Here is a 24508-nt window from a genome sequence, read left to right as displayed (position 1 = left end):
TGCAATTGCACAGGCTCTTCTCAAACTTAAAATTGCATGTAGGTTTGGGGAGGCTGCGTCCCTTTATACTTCTGTAGCTGGGCAAAGTACATCACTACTTTAAACAGAAGAATGTAAATGAAGCTTTCCCATCTCCTCTATGGGAATATCCCATGTAGGGAACAATAATGACCTACATTAAAAACTCAAGGTAGCACCAGTGAAAATGTAACAAGGAGAGCATGACCCAAAGCCAGGTATCACCAGGACAATTCAGATTTAAAAAGGCTTTGATCTCACCCTTAATTTACAATATCCCCTCACCACTCCTAAAACTAACAGTTAAAAAACCATAAAGACAATCATTTTTACAGTTTCTCCAGCCACTGTTTAACCTAATCTTTTCTCATTAAATTATACACATTGCTGGTTTAATTGTCCAAAAAGTTCATAGGAATCACATTTTTACAGATCCAGTCTATTAAAAATGCCTTAATTAAGGAAGAAAAATGCCACTAAGAAAGACTGTCTATTTTTGCATACAGAAATCTATGTCTTGTCAATCCACAGTTGTAAATATTGTAGGAAGTTGCTGGGAGATTACAGAGACTACTCTGTGTGCCAGAGTTTTCCCCATTGGGGAAACAGACCCATATGGAATTTTAATGCATAGGAATCAGCTCAAAAGAAGTCTTCAAGAACTTTAATTATACCACTACTGCAGTAGTAACAAGGAGAGTATATGCAGTGGCAGTTGGTATAGAAAATGATGATTGTTGCAACACCAAGTTCACATTGAGAAGCATTACATTGTTATTGAGAAAGATCAGTCTCTTGCTACATCAAAGCAATAGAGACTGCACAGAAATTGGGTTATTTCCCTCTTCTGTTTGAATAGGATGGTTGAATATATTTAATATCATTCTTTTTCCCCTGAAATCATGCCTCTATAAAAATTAATGTAGACAGCACAAGCATATTTATTCTATGAGACTCATTAAAGCACAGCCTTATGTTCATTTTGTGGGTACCTGAAAAAAAATCAGTTTAGAGACTGCAATATTTTCTAGTCAAGAGCATAGGAGTTTGGATCCCTGAGGATGGCGAACTCTGCCAAACTGTTGCTTGTTCAGTATTTTTTTCAAAAGAAATACTATTTTCAGAACTATCACATAAAAGCCCCTTCTGCTGCTGCCATAGTTCAGCCACTCCGTGATGCAGCATTTGCCTTTGAAATTAGACATTTGTAAAAGCTTTCTTCTTCTTCCTCTTCTTGGAATCAAGTAAATCCTCCAATATAGATTAAAATGTTAATATTAATGTAGCAGCATGGACCCCACTATTGAAAAAAAAATATGCATGTGTTTAACTTTACATTCTGAGAGTAACCCTACCATTGTACTTAAGCCTTTGTATGATTGGGGCCACAATTAGCATAACATAATTAAAATAAGAAAAAAATTACTGCTTAGACTAAGACATAGAAACTGAAGAGTTTCTCTTGGGAAAACTTGCAGTTTACTTGTAACAGTACATTTAATATATGACTGTTCACATTCAGATCAATGAAATATGTTATGCTCGAATAATAAATAGGAGCAATGTCGCAAGATTAAAATATTGCATAATTCACAAAATTTAAAGTCAATAGAGAATATTTTAATTTGATCTTTTTTATTGGAAGGCATCCACATGCTTGACCCAACAGCCAAATACTTCAGTTCAGTGATTGAGTTATTGGGAGAAGTACAGTTCAACTGCTAAGCAGGTTATTTTTTTTTTCAAATTCTAGAACAAAATTGATTTCAGCCATCTGTAAGTATTCATCTAAGTGCCCAACAGGGGTCTGTGAAAACTCAATCAAATTTGTGAGAGAAAAAAATACGTAAGTGGAGTGTATTGAAATAAACTTGGTTATGAAGTAAATTGAGGGCTTTCACGGGACAAGACATTTCTTTTGAGATAATATTTATGTAAAATGATAGGCTGTTCTAAGTTGCTGTAGTTTGTGTGCTTTAACACCTACAAGTTTACTTTAGCTACTTATGCTGAAGCTACTTTCAGTTGGGCACCTTCTGGAATCCAGAGCTCTCTGTTTTCGGCAGTAATAAATATTGCAGAGCAAAGTAAATCTTCATTAAAATGAAAATCAATTCAGTGATTGGTCATTTTTTTCAACCAGATCAAAAAAAAAAAAATTGTGGCCTACTCATGGCATACAAACTCAGTATTGCTACATTACTGCAAGTAATACAGTCTACTGCAAGACACAACCACTGTTCCATTGCTGTCCGTCATGGTACTGTGCGTAGAAGTATACCTGGACAGAAAGTTTCATACACTCCCTTCTCTAAACTCCCTTCAAAACTTAATGTTTGTTGCTTTTGTTCATCTTCATAAATTAAAAAAAAAAAGGAAAAAAATAATCCTAATACATTTATTCACTCATAAAACACATGCGAGCAAACAGCATACCAAGTCTCCCATAAAATATATTTTATTAAAAACCAAGCGTTCCCAAACCAACACAGTTAGCTGGAATTTTGCTGGTTCTGAAATAGCCCCATTCAGATCTACTGTATTTGAACAAGAGCTTTTAGCACCCTGGGGTTAGCAGTATCTTCCTCGGTTAAAGTATTATCTTGTGGTAGTATTATTGGAAATAATTAAATTGCTTTTCAAGTCATTCAGTTTCCATTGCTCTAATGTTCTCTTCATGTACCATAACATTTCTTTATGCATTTCCAGAATCCATGTGATATATGCTTTTATGGGTACTTTCTTGCTTAGCTATTCCCCATGCTGTTCAATGCAAAGATATTTATACAGTATATAGCTTTTGGATTCATGTTAACAAAATGCAATATTTGCTTGAAATTCTCAGTTGTCACTTTTGATAGCTTTTCAGTGATGTTATGGAAAATAATGCACATCAGCTTTTGACATTGGATATGGCCCACTACAAAGCACAAAAGAATAAATCTCTGTTCTTTCCTTTGGAAGCTCACTGTTTAAAACATCAGGTGTTCTTTTTTAGAGATTAAAATTGTTTTTCTTCGCAATTGCTTGTTTCTTTTTATACTCAGTAGGATACACTGACAATTTTCAACACTAATTTCATATAGCCCAAGCAAAGAGAGCAAACTAGTAAAAATGCTGCGTTCAAATAAATTGATTATGCACACATTCCAATTATTTTATATTCTGCATGATGCACAACTTTTAAGAAAAACTGCTTAGAAGGTTGGGAAGTCAATGTGAGAGATGCAAGAAAGTAGGTGTGAAAAAGTCAGCATATTTTTATGCTAGAAAAAATCTATTTTAAAATGTATTACATTTCAATTTATCTTTATTATACTGACTCTCAGTGAACTACAGTAATCAAAAACTATAAACTCATAGCACAGAGTTTATGAGAAGGAAAAGCCCTGAGAATTTAGCAACTTTTGATCACTGCTGACTTGAGCCACATTAAAACAAACTAGTAGTGGAAAGTTCCTTATTTCATTATCTTTACACTGAATCTCTTCCTTTACAGATTACTTACTAAGTTTTCTGTTACTTTGGCACTAAAGCCCCTAGATTATTTTACCTTATAAGTAAAGGTGAAATTCTGGTCCCCTGGGTTGCACTGTCTCTCTATAAAGGGAACACATATTGGCTTTCCTTTAAGCTTTCTTATGTTTGTTAATTATATTGACCACCTTTCTAAAGTATGACATACTTTGAAAAGTGACTTTCTGAAAATGCCACCTTTTTACTCAACCGTTCTGTTCCTATGTGAGTTGTATCTGTTCCTACTTTAGTGGCAAAAATATTTATACTCTTTACTCTCATCAGCACTGAAGAGGCAACTCAGTTAAGACGGAGTGAGGTGGATTCCATTCCTTTTTGTGCATCACCAACACAGAAGTTTACATTCCCATCTACATTCTCATTCACCAGCCTTCTGAGTTCCTAATATTTCCATGGTGGAGAGAGATTTCATCAGGTTAGAGGCTTTCTTCCATAGATTCACCTGGCCATTGTCTAAGAAGCTCTGGTAATCTACAGCTTTGAGGACTGCAACCATAGCTTGGTAAAAATGACACCAAAAAAATCCCAACACTGAAGGTCATGGTTTTGGGTGCAGTACCATGAGAACAGTCTGCCTTCTCTCCAGCCATCATTGTTTCCAAACACCAACCTTTTGTGTTGAAGGTAGGAGAGACAACCAATGACCTGGTCAGGGCGGAAATATTTTTTTCAATTGCAAATGCTAATGTACGTCCAGAGGAACACCTCAATGCTGAAACTTGAAGAATTTGTGGCCTAGTGTGACTTAGCTAAATTGATGAGCACATATTGCATATGGAATAACTGTCTCCATCCCAAGAATACGAATGAACAATAGGAACACCCATTACCATCAACTTCCAAATATTAGGGCTCAGCGTGTTGAGCAGCTTATATTTGACAAAGACCTTGACTTTGAACAAGGAAGTGTGGAACGTTTCCATGACAAAGCTGCTCCCTTACTCTTCCCAGAAGGAAACTGGGGTTTGGTGGTGACACTGAATTACAGGTGATCGGTGTCTTGGCTGACTTGTACTTCTGTTTCAATGATTTACCCTTCAAAATACTCTGGGGTAGCTTCATGCTGGACATAGTGGAAACTGCTTGGGGTGTCTTAAAAAGGGATTGGAGGCATTTCTCATTCTTCCATAAAGCTCAGGATCACATCTGGAAGCGAACCTGGCATCCTTTGACTTTGAGATCAGTTCCCAGATGATAATGTAACTGATTTTGTGGTCAGTCACTGGCATAGTTTACTGCCAAACACAGGCACTAAAGGCACTAAGGCAGGCTATCACAGTTACAGGGTGAGCTGCACTTTAGATTCTTTGCAATCCTTCTCAAATGCACTTGCCAGGTGACAGGCTTGGCTTCCTTCACCTCTTTCAAGGGTGGAAGCCACTCTTAGATTGGAGCTCTGTTTCCCAAATGCAGCTCCTCTGGCAGGTACATTTGAACTTGGTTCCGCACAAGATTTCCCTTTTGGAGATGGAACCAGCAGCTGATTAAAGTGACTCAAAATAGATTCAAACAAACAAACAACTTGTTTCATCACCCAAAGAAAGTGGGTCTTACCTAAACCTTATTTTTTCCTTGCAAGTTTTGTAAGTTCCAATTATATAAGCCACTCCTATTTCTAGACTGGGATATTGTTTCCTCCGCTTCTTTGAAGTTCTTTATCTAGAAATGGATTATCACTGACCATTGTTTCGTTTCATTTCCTGCTTCTTTCCTAACAATCCCTTATTAAACTGAACCAGTTCATTCACACATTTCAATAACCTAATATTGCTATGCATAACTACCTTAATAACTAGGTCACATATTCATAAAATTATTACAAATTATAAACCCATGTTCTCCACACAGGCACTGGAAAACAGTCGTATCAGAAGTGCAAGACAGATGTGGGAACACCTTGAAACACTGGTATCAAAACATCATAAAGAGTCAGAGAAAAGAGCCTGGCCCCAAACATTGAAAATGATCACAGCTAATGCACGGGGTTAACAAACCTGGAAGAGGAGGATTAAGACAGTTATAGATGCAACAGGGCACTGAAAACACAGGTACCAAAGCACAGGAAGAACGGGATGACCTTGAAGACTGAAGTAATGAAAATGGGATGAAATTTAATAGTAGTGCAAGGTCATCCACTTAGGATCTCATAATATGAATTTCTGCTATAAGCCAGGGGCTCATCAGCTGGAAGTTAGTGAGGAAAGAGACCTGGTTGTGTTGGTTGATCACAACATGACTATGAGTCACTGTAATGTGGCTGCAAAAAAGGCAAATGTAATCCTAGGATACATCAGGCGAGGCATATCCTGTAGAGAAAAAGAAGTATTAATGCCATTGTACAAGGCACTGGTAAGATCTCATTTGGAATACTGTGTACAATTCTGGTCATCCATGTTCAAGAAAGATTAATTCAAATTGGATAACTGCAGAGAAGAGGATGATCAGGAGGACTTATTTTATGACACTAAAAAGAGGCTGTTTAGCTTAGCAAAATGAAGGCAGAGAGGGGATATGCTTGCTCTCTATAAATACATCAGGCTGATAAACATCAGGGAGGGTGAAGAGAGAGGTATTTAATCTAAAGGATAATTCTGGCACAAGAACAAGGAGTCATGGGCAGGGCCGGCTCCAGGCACCAGCGCAGCAAGCAGGTGCCTGGGGCAGCCAACGGAAAGGGGCGGCACGTCCGGCTATTCGGCAGCAATTCAGCGGCAGTCCCTCTCGGAGGGAAGGACCTGCTGCCGAAGTGCCGCCAAAGAAGCGGCGGTGGTAGAGCTGCCGCCGAAGTGACGCTGATTGCAGTTTTTTTTTTTTTTTTTTTTTTTTTTTTGCTGCTTGCGGCGGCAAAAACGCCGGAGCTGGCCCTGGTCATGGGGGCAAACAACTTAATTTTTTAAAGAGAGAACTGAACAAATTTATGAGTGCAATCATATGACCAGGTTGCTTGTGATGGTGAGGGAAGGGCTCAGCAGTCCTGGGGGTCCCTTCTGGTTCATGTCAGATGTTCCTAAAATCTTATGCTTCAGGGGTTCAGTTGGTCACTGACGGTTCTCAGGGTACCCAGAACTGAGAATCACCTTGTTACCTCCCTGCCTCCAGACAGAGAGATTTGCTGGTGCTTAACTGGGTGTCAGCTCTCTGACCCCTCCAGTCTGTTAGCTACCCAAACAACATCATCTGAGCTATGCCAGCCCTTACTTTGCCTTGCAAGTTAACAAACGGTGCACTCCAGACCCCTAGTCCTTGTGAAGCATTCCCCCTGTAGTGTTCAGCCCATTATCCACTGATCACACCCAGTAAAACCAGGTTTGCTGTTCTCAAAGGAACAGTATACCCACCAGCTTGAATGATTCAACCTAGGATCAGCTCTTTGTATAATACCAGAACATTGAGTTATATTTATAGTGAAAACAATCATAAGTTTATTATCAAAGATTAAGATTTAAGAGATAGTGAGTAAGGATAATGGAAACAGAAGGGTTGCATATAAAACAAAATCATAAGATACTTAGATACTAAACTTAACTTTAACAAGCTAACCATCTGTCTAAAGTAGCTTATCTCACCACAAATGTCCTTTGCAGCATTTCCAAGCAGGCTGGTTGGGATGCCGTTTTCATAAATTTAAACATGTTATCCATTTACTTGCTCGGTGCAGAACACGGTGCTTTTCTGTCTTCCTCTTAAATTTTCCAAAGTTCACTGTCTGCCTCATGAGACAGGGCAACCCCCTGTGGTTCAATTTCATGTGTCTTGTCTCCCTATTGACTTCCGACACTCCTGTTGACTTCCCACATAAATGGGGCTTCATTGTGCTAGCTTACAGTGCTTAATTTACATTTTGATAGAGATACACATCTTACCTCCTGCCTGGAAGAAACCTATTTTTCTCTTTGGTTGGTGACAAACTTTAAATCATATTTTTAGTACATATACACAACTCCTTATATATTATTTGTATATGCAGCTTGTTATGATTATGACAAAAGCTTTTATTAGAGACCTCACATGACATCTGTCAGAGTCTGTAACAGGGTGGTCTGACCAAGTAGTCGGAGCCAAGGGTAGATTCAGGGTCATGGTTGGAAGTCACACCAAATTGAAAACCAGAATCAGAGGCCACACCAAGTGTCAGAGCCAGAGTCATGCTAAGGATTAAGCCCTAGTCAGACTCAAAAGTCACACCAAAGGTCAAGAATGGAGACAGCTGCAGGGGTCAAGAAAAGGAATCAGGAACAAGGCGCAGGGCATGGTAAAAGGAGAAAGGATGAGGGGTGGTGAAAGAAACAAGGAATAGAAGCCAAGCAAAGAAGCAAGAACTTGGTTTCAGAGAGCTCGGCGGTAACAGACCTAGCAACGAATTGTTCAGACAAAGGGTGGGATAGGAATAAGAATATGTATGCCCAGAGGGGTCCAATCAGCAGTCTGCTTCAAGTCATTTGATCCCATTGATTCAGCAGGTGTAGCCTCTGGTACTGGGGTCTCAGTTGCAGTTCCCTCATTTGACCTTGCAATGTTTGGACATAGAGGGTAAGGCTCTCACTTAGCAATCTTGTGAGCCTGGGTTCAACACCTAAGGAGCCTGACAACACCATTTATGGGCAAATACCATGAAAGTGGTATGCCAGGTACAGTGAATTTGTCAGGCCAGTTAGGAGTTGTTGCTGTTAGGAGTTGCTGACCTACTAAGTGTGATATGTACAGGGGTGGCTCTATGTGTTTTGCCGCCCCAAGCACAGCAGCGAGGCAGCTTTCAGCGGCACGCCTGCGGGCAGTCCGCTGGTCACGCCGATTCGGCAGCATGCCTGCGGGAGGTCCGCCGGTCCTGCGGCTTCGGCGTACCCGCTGCCGAATTGCCGCCGAATCTGCGGACCTCCCGCAGGCATGCCGCCGAAGGCAGCCTGACTGCCACCCTCACAGGGACCAGCAGGCTGCCCCCGCGGCTTGCCGCCCCAGGCACGCACTTGCTGCGCTGGTACCTGGAGCCGCCCGATGATATGTAATCTATCACTTAAATCAGCCTCTGCACTAGATGACTGGAGGATAGCTAACACCACCAATTTTTAAAAATGTCTCCAGGGGCGATCTTGGCAATTATAGGCTGGTAAACCTAACCTCAGTATCAGGCAAACTGATTGAAACTACAGTAAAGAACAAAATTATCAGACACACAGATGACCACAACTTGCTTGGGAAGAGTCAACATGGCTTTTGTAAAGGGAAAGCATGCCTCACAACTCTATTAGAATTCTTGGAAGGGGTCAACAAACGCATAGACAAGGGTGATCCAGTGGATATAGGGTAGTGGATTTTCAGAAAGCCTTTGACAAGGTCCCTCACCAAAGGCTCTTTAGCAAAGTAAGCAGTCAGAAGATAAGAGGAAAGGTCCTCTCATGGATCAGTAACAGGTTAAAAGACAGGAAAAAAAGGGTAGGAATAAATGGTCAGTTTTCACAATGGAGAGAGAGAAATAATCAGGTCCCTCAGGAATCTGTACTGGGACCAGTCCTGTTCAACATATTCATAAATGTTCTGGAAAAAAAGGGTTAACAGTGAGATGCCAAAGTCTGCAGATGATACAAAACTACTCAAGACAGTTAAGTCCAAAGAAAACTGTGAAGAGGATCTCACAAAACTGGGAGACTGGGCAAGAAATTGGCAGATGCAATTCAATATTGATAAATGCAAAGCAGTGCATTTTGGAAAACATAATCCCAACTACAAATACAAAATGATGGAGTCTAAATTAGGTCTTATCATTCAATAAAGAGATCTTGGAGTCATTGTGGACAGTTCTCTGACACCATCCACACAATGTGCAGCTGCAGTCAAAAAGCTAACTATGTTGGGAACCATTAAGAAAGGGATAGATAATAAGACAGTAAATATCATAATGCCACTATATAAATCCAAAGGTACTCCCACACCTTGATTACTGCATATAATTTGTGGTTGCCCATCTCAAAAAAGTTATATTGGAATTGGAAAAGGTACAGAGAAGGGCAATAAAAATGATTAGGGATATGGAACAGCTTCCATATGACAAAAGATTAAAAAGACTGGGACTGTTCAGCTTGGAAAAGAGACGACTGAGGAGGATATGATAGAGCAGGGGTCGGCAACGTTTGGCACGCGGCTCGCCAGGGTAAGCACCGTGGCGGGCTGGGCCAGTTTATTTACCTGCTGACGCGGCAGGTTCGGCCGATCGCGGCCCGGGCCAATGGGGGCGGCGGGAAGCCACGGCCAGCACATCCCTCGCCTGCGCCGCTTCCCGCTGCCTCCATTGGCCCGGGACGGCGAACCGCGGCCAGTGGAGGCCGCGATCGGCCGAACCTGCCGCGTCAGCAGGTGCTTACCCTGGCGAGCCGCGTGCCAAACGTTGCCGACCCCTATGATAGAGGTCTATAAAATCATGAATGGTGTGGAGAAAGTGAATAAGGAAATGTTATTTATCCCTTCACATAACACAAGCAGGAGTCACCTGATGAAATTAATAGGCAGCAGGTTTAAAACAAACAAACAAAAGGAAGCACTTCTTCAAACAATGCACAATCAATCTGTGGAACTCGTTGCCACTGGATGTTGTGAAGGCCAAAAGTATAACTGGGTTCAAAAAAGAATCAGATAAGTGCATGGAGGATAGGTCCATGAATGGCTATTAGCCAAGATGGTCAAGAATGCAACCCCATGCTCTAGGTGTTCCTAAACCTCTGACTGCCAGATGCTGAGACTGGATGAAGGGATAGACCATTTGATAATTGCCCTGTTCTGTGAATTCCCTGTGATATTCCCCATGTGTTATCTGGACCGGTGATCTGCTAGGTCACTCCAATTCCCGACTTTGGGAGCCCACTCCTGGGCTGATCACGCACAGCCTCTAGCATGTAAGCTGCTCCTTGGATTGTACAACCAAATGACACTAGCCAATATCCAGACACAACCCTAGGAACCTCCGACTTGCAGTGTCCAGTTATGCCCACTGGACACTGCAAGCTTATATGAGTTCGTCAATTTAACAAAGAAATTGATATGTACCAGGCTTGTTATCCCAAGGGGAGTCTCTGACATGCTTCAAACCAAACGCACTGCTTCCGGTAGAATAAATGAACAAATTTATTAACTACAAAAATTGACTTATAATCACTTAAAATCTAAGCACAACAAGTCGGATTTGGTCAAATGAAATAAAAGCAAAACGCATTCTAAGATGATCTTAACACTTTCAGTGCCCTTACAAACTTAGAAGCTTCTCACCACAGGCTGGCTGATGGTGTTGCTAGAGTAGATATGGGGACAGAGTAGGCAACAAGCTTTGCTACAGGGATTGGTTCCTGGGTTGGTGTTTCTGTGGTGTGGTGTGTAGTTGCTGGTGAGTATTTGCTTCAGGTTGGGGGGTTGGCCATGTCAACACTGGTTCTCCACTTGTGAGGTACTCCCTTCTCTTCATGTGTCATTATATAATGCCTGCATCTGTAACCTTCACGCCGTGCATCTGAAGAAGTGAGGTTTTTTACTAACGAAAGCTAATGCCCAAATCAATCTGTTAGTCTTTAAGGTGCCACCGGACTCCTTGTTGTTTTTGTGGATAGAGACTCACAGGGCTACCCCCTGATACTTGAATAGCAAATGTAACTTTTCTTGTCTGCATAGTAAACATTGGCATTTTTATCTGTTTGAATAATCAAAGTGGTGCTTTCCGTGCCTTCTTGGTTGCAAAGATTTGAACTGCTTTCTGCTGAAGGTCCACAGTCTGGACCAGCTCATGTTCTATTGAGATGGTTGCAAGGCCGACCAGCCTCTCCTGTGTCATTGTAGAGCGTAGATGTGTTTTTATTAACTTCAGCTTGGAGAAGCTGCATTCTCCACTGGCAACTGTTACAGGAAGTGTTAGAAGTATGCGCAGAGCAACAAAAGCATTTGGAAAGAGGGTGGTCATCTTATTTGTGCACATATATTCCAGAACAGCCTTTGGAGTTGATCCTGCTGAAATTTATCTTGAAAGGGCTCTCAGTTCATCACCTAAATCACTCGCATAAATATCGTGCATGTCAGCATGTGTCAAAACTGTCTCTAGTGCCCTGCATTGCTGGTGTAGATCTTCAGGTATAGTGAGGAGTTTTGGAATATCATACAACATACCAAATATACTGCTGTGTTTCTTGAGCTGCATGAAACATTCTTCAACTGACTGTATTGCACAATCTAGCACCTGGTTAAAGAATTCAACTTTGAATTGTTGTTTGGGGTCTCTTATGGGATTATCCCATGCCTCGTAATCAAAATGTCTTCTTCTTCAGTGACTCTTGTATTCTTGAATGGGTGGGAAAATAGCTTCAATGTGAAGTTCCTCTGCCAACTTCTGTGCACTCTTCAAAAGATTTTGAAATCCCTCATCTGACCGGTAAGACTGTAGGTATGACTTTGCTTTGTCCGGTTGTTCCATTGCTCCAGATATATCAAGGTCGACACCTTAGAGTCTCTTGCTTACAACATATATTTCAAACAGTATGTCATGCCACAACACTAAGCCACACAGAAATTTGAAGTTATGCATGTTTCTGGTGATTCCATTTACCTCTGCCACTGTTCTCTCATGAACAGTTCCTGTCATAGCATTATCCTCCATGATGGCAACTATGGCATCATCAATCTTCCCAATTTGGTGTTTGATAGGCTTTATCGCCTCCACTCGACTTTCCCATCGTGTGGCACTCAGTGGTTTCAGTGTCAGAGAGGATATTCCCAGATGTTGCTTCAAAATTTGCCATAGATGAGTTGATGCAGAGAAAAATACATAGATGCTTTGAATTACATTAAAAAAATCAGCAGCCTCACTAGAAGCTGATGCTGCATCACTGACCACCAAGTTCCATGAATGAGAACTGCATGGGACAAAAACAGCTTGAGGGTTTAACTCTCGGATCCGTGTCTGCACTCCTCTGTTCTTTCCTCTCTTGTTGGCACTATTATCGTAGCCCTGACCTCTCATGTCAGCTATTGCAATTCCCGTATCTTCCAGCTTTTTAAGAAGCACATTTGTCATACCAGCTCCTGTAGTATCATCAATGTCAATTAATTCTAGAAAATGTTCTCTGACAGTCACCATTGCAGGGACATTTTCACTAGGTTCTGTTGTTACAAAATGCACCATTAAAGTCATTTGTTCCGTATGGCTGATGTCAGGTGTGCAGTCCAGAATAACAGAGTAATATCTTGCTGACTTCAGATCTGCCACAATCTTCTGTTTGACTTTTGTTGCCAGTAACTGTATGATCTCATTTTGAATTGTTTTTTCAAGGTAGTGGTGTGTGTACATTTCTTGGCTGGTGACTCTTCTTAGATGCTCCTGGAGTACAGCATCAAACTCAGCCATCAGCTCCACAATTTTAAGGAAGTTTCCATTGTTTGGCACATACAGCTGATCTGAAGTTCCACACAGTGCTAGATTTTGTGTAGCAAGCATTCTCACAATCGCAATGAGCCTTTTCAGAAATTTTGCCAGTAAAGAGACTCTGATGCAATCTTCTCTTGATGCTGATAATCTATGGTGGCCTTTAACTGTAGTCTCATCTCAAGCTTTTTCCACCTATGGAATGCTCTCTAGTGACTTGCTGCCTTCTCATGGCATGCCAGATTTCTAGCCCGATTTTTCCAGTCCTTTGTTCCTGTAGAACCCAATGTGGCTGGAACATTAGACTGGAAGAGTTTGCAACAAAAGCAGTATGCAGCATTCTGGGTTTTTGAGTACATAAGCCATGGCCTCTCCACTTTGTCACCATTGGGGATTTCATGCCAGTAATGTGTTGGATGGAAACTTCTATTTTCATTGTCTTTGGGGAACATGACGTTTTTCCACTTGCTGTGGCCCATGCAGTACAAGGAAGTCCCTCAGGCTACTGCTCAAGTGGGTCCACAGTCCTAGACTTAAGGAACTAAACTCAGCAGCAGCTGTTTCTTGAGCCTCCACCACACTCTTCTCTGATCTACACTTTTCTTCAGGAATGTGCATGGTTACATCCATTTGAGATGGAGATATGGATGCTGCAGTAGCTGCCAGGTCACCTGCACTCTGACTAACTGGAAGATCAGGCATCTCCTCACCACTCACATCCTCACTGGGGGCGGAAGGCTCACCGTGAACATTTGCATCTATGTATCTCAGGAGAGCTCCTTCCTGCTTAGATAGAAAAGCTTCCTTTGCTTTCTTTCTTGTTCTGAATGCTGCCCCAGAAGGACGTTTTCTTCTTTCACTCATGACTGCTGGTCTGTGCCAGCTATAGTGGCTCTCAACACTCAACTGAAGGGGACAAATAAGCAGGCTGGTATCAGGGCCTGAGTGAGGGAAGATATCAGCGTCTTAAAGGCCTAACTGCCTCCTACTACTTCAGTTGACTGCCTGTTCTCCGCAAGTGGGTTCAGGGAAGCAGCAGGAAACAGGAAGCTCCCTGAGAAGCTGGTGTTAATCAGTCCAGGCTCCTGGGGGTGCTAGAGAGGTACATAAGAGGCTCCTCCTCCTCCTCCTCTCTCTCCCTGCAGCTCCTGCTGCTTTCTGTTATTCCCTCTCACCTTTTCTCCTGCCTGCCTGTTATGTCTCTTGTGCCCTCCTTCCTCCAGCACAGCACTCCACCATCTCTGTGCATCTAGAGCAGAGAGAATACATATGCACCAGCAGCAAACACAATTTTCTACACTCTGTGTCCTAGTGGCGCCCCACCACAGTCTGGCACCTGAGGCGGCTGCCTCAGTTCGCCTCATGATAAGGCCAGCGCTGTCCATCACAGACTTTAAATCCTTACTAAACCTCTAAACATATTCAGCCACTGGCCCCCCTTTAACCTCAGTACCACCCTGCCAGGAGTCTATGATGAAATCCAAGGGACTTTTGACCTTTCTCCCACACAGGATATCAAATGGGAGTCCTTGTGGACTTTTGGGGTACTTCCCGCTAAGCTAATAACAGATAGGGTAACATTATATCCCAGCCATTTGCCCTCTTGGTTGCATTTATTCCCAGCAGAGTTTTTAGAGTCCCATAAAAACCTTTCAACTGAACCACTTGTCTCTGGGTGATATGGAGTAGATCTCAGCTGTTTTACCCCACATATTCTCCATAATTTAGTAAATAACTGGGAGATGAAATCTGATCCATAATCTGACATGGTCTCCTTTGGAAAATCTACTCAGCTGAAAATAGTGAACAGAGCCGTAGCCACTGTGTCAGCCTCTATATTAGACAGCGCAACTCCCTCTGAGTATCTGTGAGATACACCAAAAATGACATGTGTGATAGTCATAAAAATGGTACTGAGTGCATTAGTCCACCAGTATTTCCAGTGCTGCAGCATCTTTCCCTGATGTTCTACTTTAAGGTGTGACAAAGTGGTAGCCTTTATATCTGAATGTTAATGTATGACAATGCTAACCTGAGACCACAAGCAAAATACCAATCACTGTTCTTCCTAAACAATGCTGTTAAAAGAAATGAAACTTTTCTCATTTTCTAAAATGTACTGGCTGAACCTTGGGAAACAGTAATTTGCTGATAGTAAGGGGAAAAAAAAATAACCATAACCAGAGTCAATGCATAATTAGATACAGTAAAAGCAATGCAGTCCTCAGTGAACATGTGAAAAATAGTTGTTTACAAGTGCCTAATGGGGGGGGGGGGGGGGAAGGAATATACTCACTGGTTCCACTGATGACATCAGGTTTGGCTTTCATGATTTTGCAAAACTGTCTTCTACAGTTTTCAATCCACACTGGCTGTTTTTCTGGATTTTTTAAGGATGCCAACAGCTTGTTGAGATCACTATCTAAAATAAAAACGAAACACACATTGTGTTTTTTTATAACACAAATCAGCTTTACCATAGCAACATTTTTAAAAATAAACAGTAAAAAAGATACAAGCTACAGACAGGCCTGAGGGCTACCGCTCCTTAGCTTCACAGGGAGTGAGTACAGACACTAGTACTGTTCAGAGAGGAACAGGAAACTCAGCTGACTCCTCCATCTCTTTGCTATTATCTTAGCCAATGTTTGAGCAGCCCTCAAATGCGCTCACGGAAAAAAAGATTGTTCAGCACTCCATAAATAACAATCATGTATATCCCATGCTGGCTGTTCACCATCACATGGGGGACGTAACCAATCCAACTGTGGAGATAGGAAGCAGGATTTTTTGTGCTTTATCCCAGGTCTTTGTACCCACCACATCTGATGGGGGACTCTGGGTCATGTCTCACCTCCAGAATTCCCACACCACCTCCTACTGAGAATGGGGAAGTGCCTTGACACTGGCATTCGTAAGTGCTGCTGTTGAAGAGTATTTGGCTTTTTTCAGGAGTGCACCTGAGCCTGGACACATCTTACTAAAGGATCAGTGCCTTGATTATCCCCTTTCTAGGTTTTAAAAGTAACTCTTCAGAAATGAAGTCAGGCAATTGCAAGTGACTTATCTTTAGGAATCAACAAACTATCTTGTTTGTTTTAGCAAGAAAATGACCTTTTACAAATGTTCTTATTTTTTACTTCTTAATAATACCTTAAAATTCAATTTTAAATTATCCTACAGCAAAAACACTTCTTGCAAGTAACCTTATTGCTTTGAACCGAGCGAGGATATTTATTTTTTGGTTTTCACAGAATTCTTACATTGCACGTCATTTATTTTAAACCAGTCTCAGGATTTTAACAGTTTACTCATTATAAATTGTTTCCCTGTCACTGGGATTTATTTAACCAATTCAGAATAAATCAGAAAAGCTGATTACACTACTTAACTGTTAACATTAATAATTCTTCCAAATTAATTAACAAGGAAATTCCCTTGTTATCTCCAAATAATTAAATCCTCAGTCAATGTCTTTCCAAATAATATGTGCTGACTTTAATAGTTGGTTATGAGAGCCTGAATATTTAATGTGAGGCAGGATTATAGGACTTGTAGTCGTTTCTTTCCCCTTTGCTGTAATATGTTGCAAAGGCTAGGGTTTAAGATAATTTCAGAACAGTGCAGAAGTATCAATTTACAAGTTAATTAGTTATTTTGCTTTACAAAGTCTTCTGGTGGAATTAAAGTTGGCAACTAAGGATCGGCTGGTATGTAGTTATACCCAGATGTACAGACACTCTTTTCTTAACCTGTGTTTAATATAATCTTTTAACATTAGCTTTAATAAACATTTTAAATCTGAGATTTTTGTTGCAGGAGAGCAAAATAAAAGATCAGGGTGAAATCCTGACTCCATTGAAGTCAATGGCACAATTCCCAATGACTCAACAGAGCTAGGATTTCATCCATTTCACCAACGCTGCTGGTTCCTCCTGGTCTCTTAATCTGATTTTTTGTCTCTTATCTCTCTTCACATAGTTACTCAGTCAGTCTCGATGGCTTTTTCAGTAATGTTTTTCTACATGTTCTGTTTTATTCCTGTCTCTCGCCTATAGTCTTTACAACAATTGAGTCTTCACTGTGCTTAGGTTATGCCTCCCAGAATTCTGCCTCCACTTTATATCCACACAATCTCTTCACAAATCACAGTCAATCATGCAGATAGAGTTTAGTGATAAACTCATTCCTGGAACTTCATTCCCCAAAACACTTCATCTGATCTTGCAAAAGCAGCTAGCATCTGGCTTGCTCATGTCTCATACAGCTGATATGCACAAAAAGTACCAGTGGAGTCAGTGGACACAAGACCTTGCAATGTAACTTTTTTGTGGGTGTAACATTTTGCAATTCTATGTCACATGATCAGAGAGAGAAAAAAAAAAAAGGCCAGACTCTTATCAGCATTCCTGTATATAACACCCTTACTGCAGCACAGGTAGAAGTTTCTCTCAGTGCTTGGAAAGAGTCCAAATGTCAGACAAGAACCTTTCTGAAGATTCTTTTTTTTTTTTTTTTAAGTAAATCTCCAACTGGAAAGAAAATCTCAAAAATGTGAACAAAGTGTAGTTGATGTAGAGATGCCTACTTGAGTCTGCAGAGGGTCTGGAAAGGTGAATGGCTCTGAGAGGTGTAAATTGCCCCATTTCACCTCATTGAAGTGTTAACTCGGAGAGACAGATTATAATTTGTATGTCAACATTGTTAACTTTCCTTTCTCATGTAACAAAGGACAGATCTGAACAATTCACTCTGAGTGACATCTCATTTTGATGCTACAAATGGTGTTTGGGGGATATCCCCTCCCTCCCCCCCCAAAAAAATAAAATGGTGAAGGAACCAAACCCAAGGAGTCTAGCACAGCTCAGAGGCATATTCAGGCTCCACCAATGGGGAGCCAAGATCTAGGAGCCAAGAGGCACGCATAATCATGTCTTTATATCTGCATTAGGTACTGTGAGAACAGTCTCATTTTGGCACATGGATGGAGTGTATTTTATGGACAGAATTTCAAGGATTATCACCATCTCTTTTCCTCCACGCAGGTTTCTCTTAACAGTTTGTAGTTAAATAGACAATGTCATTTCTTCCAACTTAGAATGTAAAATATATTTCAGTTGATTCTGTAATAAACCAACTGATCTTGATTTAACTTTTGAATTGCAATGGTTCCCTCCAACAGAACTTGTGAGAAAATAGTTAAGTTTCAGAAGTTGCTAGGCAAGAGTATCCTGCCCTAAGGCTATGATCAGCCAGTTAGAACTCCAATTACATAATACATCTATGATGTGCTCTATTGGTTAAGTGGGTTAGTACTCAATTTCCTGCAGTGCATTTGTATATGTACAGTTTCTCTGAAACTGGTCTGAACCAGAACATTGTAGCTCTCCTAAAGTTAAATTAATCTCTCTCCATAAAAGAAACTACTTTCTAATTCTCCTCCAAACTCTACTATTACTCAGATAGCTTTTGTGTCTAAAGTGTCTTGGCATGAACTAGGGAACATAAATGCCACAAGCCTTTATATCTGATTGCTTTTATTGTGAAAATCTGAATGAGTTTCTTCTGCATTCAAGGGACAATAGCAAAGTCTCACTGTGATCAATTTAAAACCTGCAAATTCACATGGATAATAACCAAAATAATAAGCCTAATGGGCAAAGTGTCCAACTTATAATTCACAAGCTATTGAATACAAATCCTATTAAGGGTATTTTTTAACTAAAGACTTTATACAAGGTTTTTCTCTCAGTGTCAACTGGGTCACCATTTAATTATCTTTATCAGCTGTCTTAAAATGGTGGACAAAGGACGGAAGCAGGGAAGGAAGACCAGGTCATAGAAGAGAAATGCAGGTGAGGAAGATAGTTGTGTTCAGAGTTTTGAGCAGGGCACCAGGAAGACAGAAATAGCTGGTAACTGGAGCGAGGGAGGAAAGAGCAGGACAGCTTGATGATAGGATTGAGGAGTATGTAAAGGGTGTGGGGCTGGGTAAAGGAGGGAAGCAGAATCCAAAAAGGGCAAGTCCTTAGAGAAGTAGGTGCTCCCCACCCCAAAAGTTGAAGGAAAAGCTCTAGATAGAGGGAGGGGAAAGCTCAGGGAACAAGGGCTGAGGGGGGGTGTATGGGTAAAAGGTTCTGAGCAGAGAAACAGGGTTGGGAACAGGGTCTGAAGAGGTCTGTTGTGGGGATTCTAGGCTTTGAGAGGCAGAAAAAGAAGGAAGCTTTGGGAGCAGCGGCTGATGAGGTCTGTGTGTGGAGGGTCCTGAGCTGTGGGATTGCTGCTCTAGGAACTTCATGAACTCTATATGGCTAGATTTCCAGTCTTGCACAGGTCCTGAACTATACTGGAGGCCTAATGCTCCCACCTTGCACAGTTCCTTAGCTAGAGAGGAGAGAATGACAGTGGGGTCTTTGGCGCAATAGAGGAGCAAATGTTACTGTAGACAACACGAGGATGTTGTACACTCACAATGGAAAAACAGAAAAGTTGGGAGCGGAGGTGGTCCATGCAATTCTAAATAGAAAAGAAGTTTCACTGAGATAACTATCTACACACCAGAAAGTTTGAGAAACCCTGATCTTTATCATCAAAACATACTGCTCCTGAAAATTAGACAATGCATCTATTAAATGTAATTTTGCATGTGACAAGAAATGCAAAATGCAAATTAAAAGCATAAATCATGATAAGTTAATTTTATTTTTAGTATTATTTTGCTTGGAATAACTTATGGTATCGTTAATACCACAGATAAAGAAATCTCACTTATTTTTAATTTGGTATTGCCCCTAAACAACAAGAGGATTGTGTGTATCATTCTAAACACTTACCCCTTAGCAGTTCTACCCCAAATTATATTACTGAAATATAATTGAACACTTAAAATAAAAGAAAAGTAACAGGGTATCTTGCTACAGTGTAAATAGGTGGAATTTACATAATTTATTTCCTCATGCAAATAATGGCCTAAGTCATTTGAAGTTTCATCATAAATTATGTTTCAAATTCACACTAACAGAAGAGACACACAATATATTATTCTCCAGTGCTTCAGCCTGTAGGTATCTAACTCCTCGCTGTGATAATTCATGCAAATAAATCACATTTTATGATTTTATTTTCCACATATCCTTTCCTAACAAAACAGAAACCACATAGACAAATGCCTAGCACCTGCCAGAACAGAGTAGCTTCTGGGAAAGTTTGAAGCAGTATGTCCTTTGGGTAAATCCTGCCAGCTCAAGTTTCTGCCATAAAGGGGAGCTGGGTGATATTTCTGCCTGCATCACAAGAACCTCATTTTCAATCCAGTGAACAAAGATGTCTGGTTGCCACAAAGGGCTCATCATTAAGAGAAAAGGCTCTCTTCCTTCATATTCCCCATTTATTGAAAGGGTATGTTCTGCACAAGGCAGGTTAAAACCACTGGAAATGTTTTTGACTATAATCTTTCCATGCAAAGCTACAGGTCCAAGATGGCATGAAAATGTTTTCACTTTTCACAGAATGCACATGTATTTATCTTTCAACAGCTTCAAATGAGTTCAGGGTGACAAGGCTTGAATATTTTAATTCCCTTTTAGTAGGGCTTCCATCAGCGTTCTCACCTTACAGTAAATACTGAGTCCAACTGTACACCTGCTGAGTAGCTGTGATCATGTTACGCACATCCTGCATTCTTTGATGGCTGTCTATAAAGTGACAGACTGACTTTATACTGTCTTTGGTGGTCTATAAACTCTTACAACAGGGGAGAAACCTAGCTATTTTTGGGAACTCCTCTGTGAATCTGACAGGTATCTACATGCTGACACTACCCACAATAGCTTTGCAGATTATTTGGTTTTACTGTAGCAACAACAAAATGCAGAACTTGCTCCCCTGGACATCCATCCATCTTAGCTTATTCACCCCTGCATTGTAACATGGTATCGCAGAACTTTACTTTTTCAGGCATTTTCAGCTTTAAATCGTTTTGAAGCCCCCACATTCCTTTTAAAATATCATCAAATTGTTTGACTTTTTAAATAGTTTATCCAGTTTTCTTATATTTGTTTTACAAAATTATTAGTCACAATTTCTTTAAAATGGTTGTGAGCACCTTAGCAAGGGGGTAAGTGGTGATATAGGAGTAACTACAGTATTATTACTGTTATCAATAGTTACTGGATGTCAAGAAGCTTGACATCTAAAATGTGTCTGATATGATAAGGGCTTGCTATGCTAAGTAATGAATGAGCTCAATGACTATGGCAGACAAATTTCATATAAGTGGATGAATCACAGAAATAATAACCCATTTGAATCATTCTGACAATTGTTATTTTAAAAGGAATCTCTTTTCCATTTGTTGGTGATTTTACTCCCAGAAGGCACAAGCTTGTCTTTAAGAAGAGAGTTATGAACTAGAATTCACTTAATGTGTACCAGGCCTTCAAAGGATTTATAAACTCATACCTGAGAGTTGACAGCTGGGATTCAGTGACCCCAATGGAATCCCATTAAACTTATTCTATTTATTTATGTATTTATTAAGTAAACAAATAAATACATAAATACATAAATAAATAGAATATCATTCCTCACCCCAGAACTTTCACTGTCTTCCACCCATGCAAAACATATTTATTTTAACAAGTAAACAGTATCAGGCTGCTGTCTGCATCTCATAACAATGCCATCCTTGGAATGTGCATGTGCATGACAAGAATGGTCAGCAGTGCTTCCCGTATTATAGGCTTCAGGCCAAAGCACTAACAGGAGTTCCTGATGCACCGCAGGCTTCTCCAACAAAAGACGAACAGGAGCCACTGCTCTGTTTCGTCCAGTGGGGAAAAGGGGACCAGTTGCCCTTGAGGTCCTTGCCAGAGGGGACAGCGAATAGGAGACACTGGTCCAGACTTCCTCCTCTTCTCCATAGGGTTGGAGAGAGAAGCGGCACAGACCACCAGTGAACTGCAAGAGGTGAGAAAAAAATTTTTGCACTCTTAGCCGGCAGGTAATAACATTTCTCTGCCCCTTTGGGGCTAGAAGCACAGGTGTGTGTGTGTGGAGGGGGGGAGGGAAAGAGGGGGCAAACTGTCCTAGCTGGCTCCAGAATGGTTTCATTAATGGGGAGAGCTATTCTGTTGGGTCTGGGAGCATGCAGAATGCCTACGAGTTTGTGCTGGGAGTCTTGGATCTCCTCGAAAGGAATCTAAAGTTCTTCAGCAACTCTGCAGAGACGGTCCTGGAATTTCCTGAAGTCATGGGGGGCGAGGAGGGGATGTAGAAGTCACCACTTTGTCTTGGGATGACGATGCCAGTCTTGCAGGTTCTGGCAGAACCGCTGGATCTGGAGCTTAATGTTCCTCCTCCTCTGTCGGATCTGGTGACAGATCTGAGCATTCCCTTGGTGGGAGGGGAGACAAGAAGTGACTCCTTGGCAGATTGGATCGACTCTGTAGGAGGGTACTCTTCCCAAGCCTCCAATATGGCCAGTTGGAGGGGTCGATAGGTGGTTGCGGGGGGCCCCTATGGTGTGGGGTACCAGCAGCTCTGAGTTAGATGAGGCGGAGGTTGGTCTCAAACCAGTGCAGGTCTTTTGGGTAGTGGAGGACATGTAGGGTAAGGGAAGAGTATTTCATTGGATGGCTCAGAATCTCCCAATGAGGAGAAGGCTGATTCTGGTTCCAGTGGCAATACCATTGGTGCTGTTGAAGGGGAGGTGTATTCTGTGTATGGGCAGGGTGATCAGCTCCTTCCAGCAGTCAATTCTCTCAGAGGTGATATTATCCCTCTGGAAATGGAGGGCCCCAATGGAGAAGGGGATTCTGGATTCAGAAGAGCGAAAATGTCTTGTGGGGATGGCCACAGATTCAGCTCTCCCCAATGTGAGAGGGGTTCTTCTTGTCCAGACCATCGGAGCCGGCAAGGAGGGTGGTATCTGCAGTTGGCAGTGACCGGAATCCGTTGGTGCTGACAGATCCTGGGGTTTGGGAGGAGCCGGGGATAACAGTACTGACAGAACATGAGCTTGTGCTTTCTGGTCATGCGACTGGAACTCAGTATATCCTAAGTTCTCCTGGGCTGAGTTGGTGGGCTTGTTTACAGCGGAGTCCAATTTCTTTGAAGTGGACTTAGAGGAAAACTCATGCTTATGAGAGTACTTCCTAGCATCCCAACAAGACCCCACCTTGGGGTTTGTGGGGGGTAATTCTCCCACACCAGAGTCGGACTTCACAGCAGGAGGCCCACTCCTTGCTGAATCAGGCCGAACCGCAGCCACTGGGAGCTGCGGGCAGCCATGCCTGAGGACGGTCAATGTAAACACTGTCTCACGGCCCACCAGCGGATTACCTTGACGGGCCGCAGATTGCCCACCACTGCCTTATAATCACTTAAAATCTATCTTTTGTAGGTAATAAACTTATTTTGTTTTGTCTAAAACCAGTGTGTTGAAATCATAACTTGGAGCAGAAAGCTGTGTATATTCCTGTCCACATTGAGAGAGAGAGGGCGAATTTCATGAGCTTACGCTGCACAGTTCTCTGTGAAGCGCAAGACGGTATAATTTTGGGTTTACACTCCAGAGGGAGGTGCATGCCTTAGGAACTGGGAGGTGCCTTAACTGAGCCTTCCCATGCAGAGTTGATTTCAGCCTGTGTGTGTATAGCTGCAGCTAGGTGTGTCCCTACCTGTTTGTGTGCTGGTAAAGTGCAGTGTGACACCTGGGGGAGGGCTTTGCAGGCTGCACAGCAGTGCAGTGTAAATGGAGCCCAGGCTGATGGGCTCAGTGGTACCCCAGTTCCAGGTGACACCCCTGGGGTGGGGGAACCCCTCACACTATTTACAGAGATAAAGTTCCCACTCTTCTCAGGTACAGCTAGGGAACAACTGGAAGATACTGCATCTTGCCAATGTGAGCTTCCCCAAGGCAGTACAGGCAGTGTTGGTGGTCATCACTGACACAGAAGAATCGCGGGCAGGAAGCAGAGAGTTTAAATTCTGGAGTACTGGGCATAGTCCAGTAACCGAACAGGGTACAGGGATGGAGGGGGAAATGCCCCTGGGAAACTATTCTAATGCTAAACAATTAAAACTATTAAAAACTAGTAGTTTTTACTACTAAAATAGTAAAAAATACTATTATTTTTATTTTGTAGAATGAAGCCAAAGATGCAGACAACGACAGGTCCCAATCCAGACCATGAAGTGGTGAGAAGGAACTCGAGAGGCAGTCATTCCTCCCAACACTTTATTTCCTCGGTTGGAGGCACATGGTGAGCCAGGGCACACGCATGGACCAACAGAGACTGGTTTCAAATTCTCCAGCCCTGGCACATGGTGCATAACCCAGGGTATCATAAATCATACAATCAGGGGAAGAAATCTATACCATGTGAGTTATGCAATTATTTTGCTTAGTCTAATTTCTGAGTATTCACAATTTGAATAATTGTGAATGACCAAGAGAGAAAGAATTATTTGCTGAATATATTTACAAATAATTTCTCATCATGAATACATCTGAGTATGTTGTGATCTGTTGACGGATAACTGAACAGGCAAATTCCACAT

General features: G+C 41.6%; 1 protein-coding gene across 2 annotated transcripts in view; it reads right to left on the bottom strand.

The window, feature by feature from the left end:
• The window catches only part of TBC1D32 (TBC1 domain family member 32), a 157010-nt gene that overhangs the window by 49552 nt on the left and 82950 nt on the right, over positions 1-24508 (bottom strand). For both annotated transcript variants that reach the window (XM_026649841.2, XM_026649842.2), the window contains exon 27: positions 15243-15368. In XM_026649841.2, coding sequence (XP_026505626.1) covers positions 15243-15368 — 126 coding nt within the window. The remainder of the gene's footprint in view (positions 1-15242; positions 15369-24508) is intronic.

This window comes from Terrapene carolina, unplaced genomic scaffold, assembly GCF_002925995.2.
Source record: "Terrapene carolina triunguis isolate 2854851 unplaced genomic scaffold, T_m_triunguis-2.0 Scaffold85, whole genome shotgun sequence".
Taxonomy (NCBI): domain Eukaryota; kingdom Metazoa; phylum Chordata; order Testudines; family Emydidae; genus Terrapene; species Terrapene triunguis.
Note: the sequence above shows the minus strand (reverse complement) of the source record. Positions and strands in the feature narration are given on the sequence as shown.